Source organism: Daphnia pulex, chromosome 11 (assembly GCF_021134715.1).
Source record: "Daphnia pulex isolate KAP4 chromosome 11, ASM2113471v1".
Taxonomy (NCBI): Eukaryota; Metazoa; Arthropoda; class Branchiopoda; order Diplostraca; family Daphniidae; genus Daphnia; species Daphnia pulex.
In genome coordinates, this window is record NC_060027.1 from 1,411,209 (window position 1) to 1,423,107 (window position 11,899).

The window sequence follows — 11,899 nt, forward strand, 5'->3', positions numbered from 1 at the left end:
GTGTGACTATATAAATGAGCCATCGCCACATCGCCACCGCCTCACAAAATCACGAAAAAGTTCCGCAAGAGAGGAAACGGTGCCTATCGCGTTCTCTTTTTCCTCTTTTTTTTAAATTCAATTTCAAATTTCCCGCTATTTCTTTTTTTTTTCCGTGTGTCTAATTTCCCGGGGTGTTGTCGCGGTCGCCCACAGCATCCGCAAGTTATCAACGTGTGCCCGTGATTGTTTTTTGTGTGTTGTCCGTGTTGTGTCTAATTTCATGTTACCAGTGTGTGCGGGTAGCAGCAGCAGCAGCAGCAGCGCAGCGGGAGAAAATTGCGAAATCTATTGGCAATTATTTTTCATTCGAGTGTGCTGTGCGGAACGCTCGTTATATAGAAATAACAGCCGGGCCCCCCTTCCATCATCATCAAATAAAAACCCACCAGGTAACAAACAAAACAAAAAAAGAGAAAAAATTCACAAACGATACATCAGTCTCATTAGTATGCAAGAATAAAATTAGATATAATAAGTGAGTTCGTGAGAGTATACTGATATGTTTTGCCTTGATTGAGAATTGATTCGATAACTATGGCAAACGTTATATATAATCATTTGATCGTGAGTGAAATGATTCCAAGTATATCCTACACAAGATAAAACCTTCAAAAATGTTCTGAATTTGGTTGGTCTATAGACATTTATTGCGATAACAATCCAGTCGATCCGGTTTTATTCCTTTTCTTTATAATTCTTTATTAAATTATAAAAAGATTACTAGATATTTCTTAAATATTTGTATTTTTTATTCGACCGAATTATTTCCTAATTTCATCCGTGTATAGCGTTAGTTAAACGTGACGTCACACGCGGTCGTGTGTGTTCCTTATATAATCAGACACAACAACAACATTATCGACTCTGCGCATATCAATGAGGTGGGAGGGAGTTAATGAGTTTCTGTCCCGAAAAGGGACGGAACGAAAGAAAAAAACCCGTTACAACAGATTTTTACACAATGATTGCATATCCTATATGTGTATGTATATACTATCGATACGATTCAAACATGTCAAAAAAATAGTGGCTGTCAAAAGAAAAATCGGAGCACATAACCTCAATAATTTATAAATGGCCAGTCGGCCATTTTGTTTTTATTTTTCTAAAGGATAAACTAGAAAGAAAACATTTTTTATTTTTTTTATTTTTCTAGAGTGCACAGTTCTATATATTTATTTCTGGCAGTTGTAAAATCTAATAAAAGCGGCTTTTGTTGTCATCTTCTCTACGCTCTGCGGAACACACCTGCGCTGCCCATCTAATTTACACGCGCGGGAATCTTCTTCTTCTTGGACAGTCGCGCACAAGGCCATCGACTATAGTTTGACCGAGAAAAACACAGAAATGTGTGTCATCTCTGATTAGATTAAAATCTATTCTTCTATAGCCTACTAGATGATGGGGGTTAGAATTGGGACCGTGAGTCACTCAACTCAAATCGAAATAACCTACGACCTTTTGGTTTCATTTTGTTCTGGAACTTTCCACCATCTGTCGTTCATTTTTGTTGACGTCATTAACTCTAATGCTGAACTCTATTTTTTCGTTTGTTATTATGACGGCGTTGGGAATCAGTTAAAACTTCATTATATTGCCTACGTGTACATCACATAAGTAAAGTGGAATGGTGTATTACTAGTACTCTGTGATTTTGGTTTTTTAACTTGATGGCGGCACTTTGGTTCTTTTTTGTCGGCTCTTTTTTTTTCTTCGGGAGGGAAGAAACGAGTCCACGTGAAAATTCTTACAAAATCAATTCCCGACAGCAGCAGCAACGCTCTCGTCATTATCTCTGGAAAAAATAATATTTTCTTTTTTTCCTCGACATCGTTTTGTGTTTTTTGCCTTTCGGCTGATTTTGTGTTTTTTTTCCTCGTGAAAATGTTACGCAAGAGATGTAGACACACAATAGAGCCAGCAGCAGCTATATATTCAAATCATCGTTATATTTATAGATGGAAATAATTATGCTAAGTATAGATCGTCTTCTGATTGAAAATCGGATAGATAAACGGGAGGCCATCCGCTTAAACAAACAAGAAATAGAAAGTTACTGTAGACCAAAGTGGTTATTTAACCGCGGCTAGAATTTCTCAATAGTCGAGTATAGCTATTCACGGAATATAATGTAGTACTATGCACACAGTATAAATATTATCAAGAGGCCAGCACAGCCAGCACAACCAGAGAGTCGTAAAATATGTTACAATGCAAATCAACCTGGACGGGCCTTGACCCGCCCCCCTTTGTACACTAGCAAAATGATTCTTCTTTCTCTCTCTTATATATAATATCGTATATATTTATATACCTGCGGGACAAACCGAATTTGACGTACACACAATCTAAGAGCTATAGCTAGCTAGCTACAATATTATAAAGAGGTGAAAGGGAATTTATTATTAAGAGATAGTCGGCAAATATAACTTGGTAGATAGAAAATTGTCTCAATATTTATCTTGATCAGATAAATAGAAAAAAATACTTGGATAATCTCGGCAGATTCAAATCTTCGCGCGCTGCACATTCTCCCGAACGACCAACCCCAAAATTCCAGTTTTTGTATATTTTTCTTTCCCGACTGCTGTTTTTATTTGTTCACGGTTGAATTGATTTACGAGCGATGACTTTTTCGTGATTTTCGTCACTTGAAAGTGTTGCACGCCGGTCGTAATCTTATTATATTCCAACGGGATTAATAATCACACCGTGAGTGGCGTCACGGACGTCTAGTCACCCACACGAGACGCAAATCTTCTTTTTATTATTTCTCTGTAAAGAATAAATCTGTCCATTTACGGAGTAGGAAGATCATTTCAAGAGATATCGAATTAACGTCTAAGTCGTTTATTTTATTTCACGAAGCTTGCGCACACTTTCGAACGTGATCGTGTCGAATGATTATACGCAGTGGCGGCCCTCACACGTCGTTAAAAAATCCAATTGAAAGAGACGCCCCTGTGAGGGGGTCTGGTTGTAATAGACAATTGCAATTAAAGATAAAAATATAATAATAAAAAAAAAAGGTGGATTTGGGATGTAGATAGCCGAAGGCCACTGACACGTGTCGCCCATAATCAGCTGAGTCAAATTTTCTTTCATTACCACCACTCCCGTTGGAATTTTTTGGCGGGGGATGAACAAGAAAAATGTGCAACGTTGCCGTTTTTAAAATTTAATTCCAAGTGTCTCACTCACTTGTCTTCAATCGTTTTCCATTCGCCTTCAGTCCTAGTCGGAATCCCGTCCCGAGAGCTGTTGGTTGTTCGTTGTTATTTTCTGTTAAAAAAAACACGTTCACGCGCTGCGGGATTAGAGTTGGATCGTGTGTTTGATCGTCTCAGAGTTTGGCTGGCCATTGTTTGATCGATTGAAAAGAAAAAATCACTTGGTAACTAGAAAAAAACCCTTTTTTTCCCAATCAATTTGTGTGTCAGTAGGTTGAAATTGATGTGACGACCACGTGGGGATTTTATATGGCCGCCAGGTAGATTATTAATCTATCCATATATGTGGTTGGGATATTATTTTTTCCCTCTCTCACCTCGTTGTATAATTTCACAGAAATATGGACGATCGCATTTCTTTTTTGTTTTATCTCTCCCGACTACTACTTTGCGCGAGTGTGTGAAATCCAGCATGGCCGACATCATATTTTCGTCTTGAGTTTGTGTGTGATGCAATTTATAATGCAATATTTTTTCTTTTTACGACTTAAACAGGGGGAACTTGTTTGCCAGTTGGTGGAAGATCAACAGAGCTTGACGTCAAACGAAGAAACACAGTCTACACGAATTTTTCCTAAGGTAAACGAAAAATCTTTTCTCGACACTCACGTGGATTTTGTTGCAGGTGTTTTTCTCGTTAAAAGATGGCGGAATTTTATGTGGGGATCGGGTTCTCTCTGTTACGGTCTCTTTGTTTTAACGATTGTAATAATTATTTTAGTTTTTTGAGAAACCACGTGACGTTGGTTTGTCGGTTAATTGTTGGGAGCTGAAGGTCTTGTGTGGGGTCGGTCTTTTGTTTAATCGAATTTTTTAAAACATTGTGTCATTTTTCTTAAGATGTTAATCACACAAAAGATGTGAGGTTTGTTTTAGTAATTTTTCTGGTGGGAATCTTTTTTGTTTGTATCGATGGTTGGCGTGATGGCGTCATCCACGCCCATTTTTTAATATTTTCAGACGCCAGGGGAAGAAAGTTCTTTTTGGTTATTGTTATTCCACCTGGAGCGCCATCAGCGTTTAATTGAGATCGAAGCCCGTATATATATTTTTATATTTATTATTTCCCTTGTTGTGTGGATATTCTCCCATCACTACGGGAGGTTTTGTAAAAAAAAAAAATTTTTCTGCGTGTCACGATCTGATTTTGCGGTTTTTCTGGCGTTTATTTCCTTTGTGTACCGAAAACAACAACAACAACAATAAGCACAGGCATGTCCAGGCATCAGCAGCAGTTGAGCAGCATGCCCTCCTTGACGCCGAGTCACGATCATCATCAACTAGACGCCATTTCATCAGCCGACCTTTCATTACAGCAGCCAATGTCTTGTGTTGTCGAGATGACTCCACGCCGCAAACAGGTAAAAAATGATTGAGCTGATCATTTTTCTAAGTAAAAAGGTGTGAAATTTCTCTCTTTCTTTGATCATAAAATTCCAGGCTTATGGCGACGTCATCAGTGAAATGAACAACAAGACGTCGTTTGAATCTCGGCGAATTCATCACGAGGATCCTGAGATCCACACGATCGTTCCTTCTGGCGACTCTAAACGGGTCGTGTTGATTTCGTCGAAATCTCGAGGATCTGATTGGGACTTGACGATGGTGAAAGACGAGCAGGACAGCAACAATGGAGTGGAGAGTGAAGATAGCGGCTTTCAGCTGGATGCCGATTCGTCCAGCATCAAGATAATCGCCCCCGCTCCCGTCAATGATGCCGCCGCCGCACCCGCCGACATGACGGTCACGACCCAAAAGGTAGATATTTCCCTTCACTCCTATGTGATTGGAGGGCGTTGCATTGAAAATTTTGTTTCGCTTATGCCAACATTCAGAGTGGGACGACCGTGATTAACATCACGCCGCCTTGCAAGATGGAGCACAGATTGCTGGAACATTTGCACAGCACTCCGCTGCCGTCCATCGTCAGTGCCGAAGTCGCCAGAGATTGCCCAGATTTAGGGTATTTTAATAACAATCGACATTCTTTTATCCATTCACTGGTATAAACAATAACAAATTCCCAACAGCAAAAGACGAACGAGTAGCGTGTTGGAAGCCAAGGATTCCAGCAAATCTGTCGGAGAGATGCGTCAGCAACCCAAGGAATTGAATAAAGGTATTATTAATCTTTCTTTGAAAAGTTTCTTGAGAGTGCCATATTCGGTCGTAGCGTAACATAACCAGTAGAGAGTTAATAAAGAGGTTGGCTTTTTTTTTCTTACTAGAAAAACGGGGGCGATGATAAAAGAGTCATTCATCATTGTAGACATATGGCCTCCAGCGTTTTCTCTTGGTTAAATATTTATGTATTTTTCTTCTTAGCTCAGGAATGAGAAAATACTGCTATGCGATGACATCGTGTCTTAACCGAGTTAGGCAGGTCCTTGAGAAAAAGGACAGTGTTTGGGCTGTTTTTGCTCTTGTTGTTGTAGTTGTAATGGTTAATAATCAAAGTCGGAATAACGAATGAGACTTGAGCGTGTTATTAAAAATTTAAGAGACTTTCAACTCTGGTGGTTTTTCACCCTTGGCCCGAGGGGGATATATTTTATTATTATTATTTTATGTTTTTCTGTAGGTCCCGACCAGCTTTTCCCGGCCGATTCGTACACGACGACTTCAGCGACTGGAGCTGTCAAGCTCAAGATTGATGAACGAGGCATGGCGTCTATTCCACCGCTGTCGGTGCCGACTTTGCTGCAGCGCACCGTGGCCAGACATATGGATCATCCTGCCCTTTGCGTCAAACGTGATGGAAAGGTATACACTCGCGCAATCAAACGAATTTTCGCTTATTTCACAGTTGTTTGTTATTTAAAATTTTTTAACTTTCCCTTTTTTTCATGTAATCACTTTGGGTGCGTGTGCCAACTGCTGGATTGAATGAATTAAACAGTGGATCAAGTGGACGTACAAGCAGTACTTGCACGATGTGAGGGTGTGTGCCAAGGCTTTCATCCGCTTGGGGCTGGAACGTTTCCATTCGGTTTGTATTTTGGGTTTTAATTCACCCGAATGGATCATTGCCGATTTGGCTGCCATTCACGCTGGGTATGTTTGATTTTTGGCCTAAATTTTTCGTTTTTGTGCTGGTGGTGGGGTTCGTGTCGATGATGAGGATTTATCTTTTGACAGTGGTTTCGCCGCTGGCATTTACACTACGAATTCGGCCGAGGCGTGTCTGCATTGCGCCTTGAACGGGCAGGCCGACATCATCGTGGTGGAGGACCGCAAACAGCTGGAGAAAATCCTTTCCATCAAGGACCAAATTCCGACTTTGAAGGCGATCGTCCAGTACACCGGAAAACCGCACGTCGAAGGAGTCATCACCGTCAGTTGACTTATGCTGCACCTTTATCTTCTATTTCTCCTTCCATATCATTTTCTTATGTGTTCCGTCGACCGCAAAAGAAAGTCGTGTGCCCTTATTTATTATCTTTCTTCTTTTTCCCCTCAGTGGTCGCAATTGATGCATTTGGGCAACGCCACGCCTGACAACGTCTACGAGGATCGTTTAAAGAAGTTGGCCGTCAATCAGTGTTGCACACTAATCTACACGGTTAGTAGTGGTAGTTTCCTTGACAGTTTCCGGAGAGTGGGCGATACCGGCTCTCGCTAATAACTAAATAATACCGTTTTTCTTTTTAAATTCTTTATTTAACCGAACAGTCTGGAACGACGGGACCTCCGAAAGGCGTCATGCTGAACCACGACAACCTGACTTGGATTTCCCACAACCTGGCCACTTATATGAACTTGCGAGACGGCAAGGATACGTTTCTCAGTTACCTGCCGCTAAGTCATGTCGCAGCTCAGGTCTGTACTTTTAAATAATGGCCTGGAATTTGTGTTTTCTCTTGGTTTTTAATTGCAGTTTGAATTTTTTCGGTTTATTTGTTTAGATTACCGACATCTACGCTCCGCTATCTGTAGGCGGGACGGTCTACTTTGCCGATCCTGATGTTTTGAAGGTTTGTGTGTGTGTTGTACAAGTTAAACCGTTCATCGAGTGGGTTTGGCAGCGCGCATTCCTTTTGATTACGGGGTCATTAAAAATGTGTGATGGTTAACATATTTTTTGGCTCAACAGGGAACGCTGGCTGAGACGTTGCGTGAAGTGAGGCCGACATGCTTTTTCGGCGTGCCTCGAGTCTGGGAGAAAATCTACGAGAAGATGCAAGCCATCGGCAAACAGACGACTGGCATCAAAAAGACGATTGCTACTTGGTGGGTTTTCTTTAAAATTTTCTTTTTTGAACGTCATAATAAAAACGAATCATTTTCTAGGTCAAAGAGCGTTGGATTATCTTACAACCGACGCCGAATGGAAGGGTAACGATTTTTATTTTTACAACTAAATCAAGTCGGAAGAACTAAAATTATTTATCTGTAACACGCAGGAGGTCTTCGAAACCGTTTGGATTCGCCCTGGCCAATGCGCTGGTCTTCAAAAAAGTGCGTGAAGGATTGGGTTTGGATAAGGCCCGAGTGATCTTGTCGGGTGCCGCGCCTCTCTCCAAAGAAGTGGCCGAATATTTTACGAGTCTGGATATTCCCATCTTGGAGGTATGTGGCATAAGTAACGTATTATTATGACTTGCAACAACAACAACAAGAGGCAGGGAGAGCAGCATTTTGAGATTTTTCTTTTTATGGTTTTATGTTTCTCTTACCCGGCGCAGGTCTACGGAATGAGCGAGTCGACGGGACCGCACTCCATCAACAACATCACGAAAGGTTACCAGCTCAACAGCGCTGGAAAATCGGTGCCCGGCTGCCTCACGAAAATTGCTAACCCGGACAAGGACGGCAATGGAGAGGTCTGATATTATTTCAACATTTTTTTTTAAAGAAAATATTATGTTTTAGAATGTATTTTCACGGTTTGTTATTGTTTTGTTCAGATTCTGATGGGCGGACGGCATGTGTTTATGGGTTACTTGAATGACCCTGGCAACACTTCGTCTGTTGTGGACGCTGACGGCTATCTGAGCACGGGCGATGTTGGTCATACCGACAAGTTTGGCTTCGTCTACATCACTGGCCGCATTAAAGTATGTAGATACATTTCCACACCTCATCCATCACGTCGCGCAAATCTTTATTTTTCCTATTTTTCTTCGTGTTGATTATTAACACTTTGTTTTCCTTTTTCTTTTATTTCAACGTGTGGCGGCGGCAATTGCAGGAAATTCTCATTACGGCTGGAGGCGAAAACGTGGCTCCGGTTCTCATTGAAGATAACATTAAAGCGGAATTGCCCATAGTCAGTCACGCTATGGTTGTCGGTGATAGGCGAAAATTCCTTTCCATTCTCTTGACTTTGAGGGTAATTTTAAAAAATTATCTTATTTCTATGTTGAATTTTGCTGTAATTCTTTTTGGGGTATTTTCCAGACTGAAGTGGATCCGGATACGCAAGAGCCGTTGCCCATTTTGACCCGGCCGACCCGGGATATCTGTGAAAGTTATGGCCTTTCGCTGGCTGAAACGGTGACGGACGTCATCTGTGCAGCAGAGCGAGGCATGGCTGAACGTGATCCCATGGCCGCTCTGACTGGGCAAGATGCTGAAGCTGTCAAGTTTGTCAAAGTCATTGATGCTGCCATCGAAAGGGCCAACCGTAACGCCATTTCGGCTGCCCAGCGCGTTCAGAAATGGACCATTTTGCCTGTCGATTTCTCCATTCCAGGTGGAGAATTAGGTAATAATAATAATAATGGCCATTTTCACGGTCTATAGGTGTGAAATCGTTAATATCTTTTCTCTTGTTCAGGGCCCACTATGAAGATGAAGAGGAGTTGTGTTGCCAAAAAATACGCTGACGTCATCGAACGTTTTTACTACTAAAATAATAATAATCTGCCATGCGGGGGTGGGGAAATCGGATTACTACCAACTAATCTTACACTACTACTAGCCTTGATTTACAAATGTAGTTTATTTTTCTGATAGGGGGGAAATTTATGGATGCGTCACACACCTGCGTCATTATTATGAAAGGGTTCCAGGATATTGGTGGGTGCCAATCTCGCGGGTGGTTAATATAAATATGTTTTCTCTTTTTTGTTCCAAGGTTTTTCTAGTCCGTCAAGACACGTCAGAGGGTTTGCTCAATAGTGTCGTCTTGAAAAATATGTTGCAATGATGTCCCTATATACTACTACAAGCACAAAAAAATATTATGCAAATTCGTCTAGTTACTACAAGTTCCTCTCGACAGTTCTTTATCCATGACCAAGTTTTTGTACCCCCCGTTAATTTCCCAAATTCTTCCATAACGTTGCAAAAGATTTCCCTTATTTTTGAGAGACTTGTTGATATAAAAACCCGTTTTTTGAATACAAACGTTACATGAGCAGACTATATAAAAAGAAAGTGTCATTGATTTTCCTCTAGAAATGGTAAAACGAAATAAAAATGAAACGTGCCAGTCGAATCAAGGGTGAAAGTCATGACGTCACGCGTCCTAGAATCGATTTAATACTTAAGTATCGATAGTTGGGTATTTTCTCTAGCTGCTCGACGTAGAAACAAACAATTAAAAGTCTTCTCTCAGTGTGAGGAAATCCAAGTGCCCCAACTGTCCTCATTTTCCTTTTTTTTTCGCATCTTAATTGTACACATTTTCTATTTCGTTTTCTGGTTTCCATTTTTTCTCCCCTGTGCTGCGGCAGTTGTTGTGGAAAGTCTATGTAGAACGGACTGAGCTCTCTACCTTGCGATTATTTCCTGTCCTTTTGTGTCGTCGGTCGTATACATTTCGTCGTCAGTAGTAACAAAGGAATTAATCACTACTCGGGATTTCAACAAGAGTTTGGATTGTTTTATTCTTTCACTCCTTTGCACTCTACCCGTTCACGATTTTACTGAAACTGCAAGTTTGCTGGTTTAATTTTTAATAAACCCACAAAAGAACATGGCTGCCCAGCCCAGTAGTAGTGCTGTCAGGGCCCTGGCCTTGGAGTACAAAACTATTCAAGATGAGCCTGTTGAAGGATTCAGAATTAAATTGACAAACGACGATATACTTTTCGATTGGGAAGTCGCCATTTTTGGCCCACCAGAAACTCTGTATCAAGGAGGATATTTTAAGGTATTTACATTGTCCAGCAAACACTCTCGATCTGCTTTCTCATTTCAGTGTTTTCTCTTTTTCTCGTTCAGGCTCAGCTCAAGTTCCCACCTGATTATCCCTACTCGCCCCCCTCTATGAGATTTGTTACCAAAGTCTGGCACCCAAATGTGTATGAGGTGGGTTTTATTTTATCGGTGAAATGTTTTTCTCTCATCTAACCATTCTCGTGTGTTTTAGAATGGAGATTTGTGCATTTCAATCCTTCACCCACCAGTGGATGACCCTCAAAGCGGAGAGCTGCCTTGCGAGAGGTGGAATCCTACCCAGAACGTCAGGTAAACCTTCAAAGCTTTCTTTGTGTGGCCTCAAGGACTCTAGCTGCGTGCAGATGAATATTTGGGATACTATTCAATTAAGTCACTTGGTGACTTTGAATGGCCTCTTCCCAATCGTTTCGGTTGGATACAGATAATACGGTTTATGGTTTCCCGACCACATCTTCAACCCAGCTCTTATATATTTGGTATTTCTCTCCTTTTCCCCGTACAGAACAATATTGCTCTCGGTGATATCTCTGTTTAACGAGCCCAACACATCCAGCCCAGCCAACGTCGATGCCTCGGTCATGTATCGCAGATGGAAGGATTCGAAAGGCAAAGATGCCGAGTACGCCAATATCATCAAGAAGCAGGTAAATGACTTTAACTGCTGTTCAACGTGTGTTGAAGCCAACGTGATACAACTCGTTACATATTTTATAGGTTGCTGGTTCCCGAGCAGAGGCGGAGAAGGACAATGTGGTGGTCCCGATGACCATAGAGGATTACTGCATCAAGTCCAAGCCTCCAGGTAAATTTTAATTTCTTTTAATATGGCGATTCTTTTCTAATATGTTTTCTAAATGTTTACAGTGACGGAATCTTTGGACATGAACGACTTTTACGACGACTGCTATGATATTGATGATGAGGATTCCGACTACGTCGAGGACGACGAGGCCGATGGAGCTGATGACAGCGGAAACGAGAATGCTTAAAGTGATTCTTATAGCCCCACGGATCTCCCTTCACACCACCACCTCTTATTATCTTTGTTTGGAATCAACATCCGTTCACCTCCCATTTCTTCCACAACACCTTTTGGTACCACCTTCATCTTTATTTTTTCTCTCTCTCAAATAATGACCGAAAGTGATTTAGTGTTTGGAATCTTAAAATTCATCAGAAAAGTTTCCCAGTTCAAACAGCCGAACAGAGGTTTATTATTATTTTTATTTTTCGTCGAAAAATTTTGCTCTGAACGGATGTGAGCCCCTCCCAAAAAACTAAAAACTTCCTCCTCCTTGATTTCAGTTGATCCCTTTATACTGACCTCGACACGCATTCGTGTTTCGTCGTTCCGCCCGTATATATATTAGCAAATGTCACCTTATTCTTGGTGAGTATTCATGGGTTTCTCTGAACTGACAATGGTTCGCGCAGTTAAAAAACAAAAATATGTAATTCCTTCCCCCGATTTTGAGCAAACAAAATTTTGTGAGAAAAAA

At 41.1% G+C, this 11,899-nt stretch overlaps 2 protein-coding genes across 5 annotated transcripts; both read left to right on the forward strand.

Annotated features, from left to right (window-relative positions):
- Positions 1 to 7: 7 nt before the first annotated feature.
- LOC124207483 (long-chain-fatty-acid--CoA ligase ACSBG2-like) lies at positions 8 to 9,638 on the forward strand. 4 transcript variants are annotated; one of them, XM_046604966.1, is made up of 20 exons: positions 8 to 431; positions 3,768 to 3,851; positions 4,485 to 4,633; positions 4,713 to 5,030; positions 5,108 to 5,235; positions 5,303 to 5,391; positions 5,854 to 6,035; positions 6,172 to 6,326; positions 6,411 to 6,606; positions 6,733 to 6,834; positions 6,945 to 7,091; positions 7,178 to 7,246; positions 7,366 to 7,502; positions 7,563 to 7,607; positions 7,676 to 7,841; positions 7,958 to 8,095; positions 8,180 to 8,329; positions 8,464 to 8,604; positions 8,673 to 8,979; positions 9,052 to 9,638. In XM_046604966.1, exons 3-20 carry the CDS (start codon positions 4,487 to 4,489, stop codon positions 9,123 to 9,125), a joined length of 2,691 nt encoding a protein of 896 aa, XP_046460922.1. In that variant the 5' UTR covers positions 8 to 431; positions 3,768 to 3,851; positions 4,485 to 4,486; the 3' UTR covers positions 9,126 to 9,638. The 4 variants fall into 4 exon arrangements, with proteins under 4 accessions (XP_046460922.1, XP_046460924.1, XP_046460921.1 ...); XM_046604968.1 differs by having other exon boundaries at positions 14 to 431; positions 4,480 to 4,633; XM_046604965.1 differs by lacking the exon at positions 8 to 431 and adding an exon at positions 3,090 to 3,436.
- A 135-nt stretch (positions 9,639 to 9,773) lies between these two features.
- LOC124207506 (ubiquitin-conjugating enzyme E2 R2-like) lies at positions 9,774 to 11,604 on the forward strand. Its single transcript, XM_046605010.1, has 6 exons — positions 9,774 to 10,371; positions 10,443 to 10,529; positions 10,591 to 10,688; positions 10,903 to 11,044; positions 11,115 to 11,202; positions 11,265 to 11,604. The coding sequence occupies exons 1-6, from the start codon at positions 10,195 to 10,197 to the stop codon at positions 11,387 to 11,389; spliced, it is 717 nt and encodes a 238-aa protein (XP_046460966.1). The 5' UTR covers positions 9,774 to 10,194; the 3' UTR covers positions 11,390 to 11,604.
- The last annotated feature ends 295 nt before the right edge of the window (positions 11,605 to 11,899 follow it).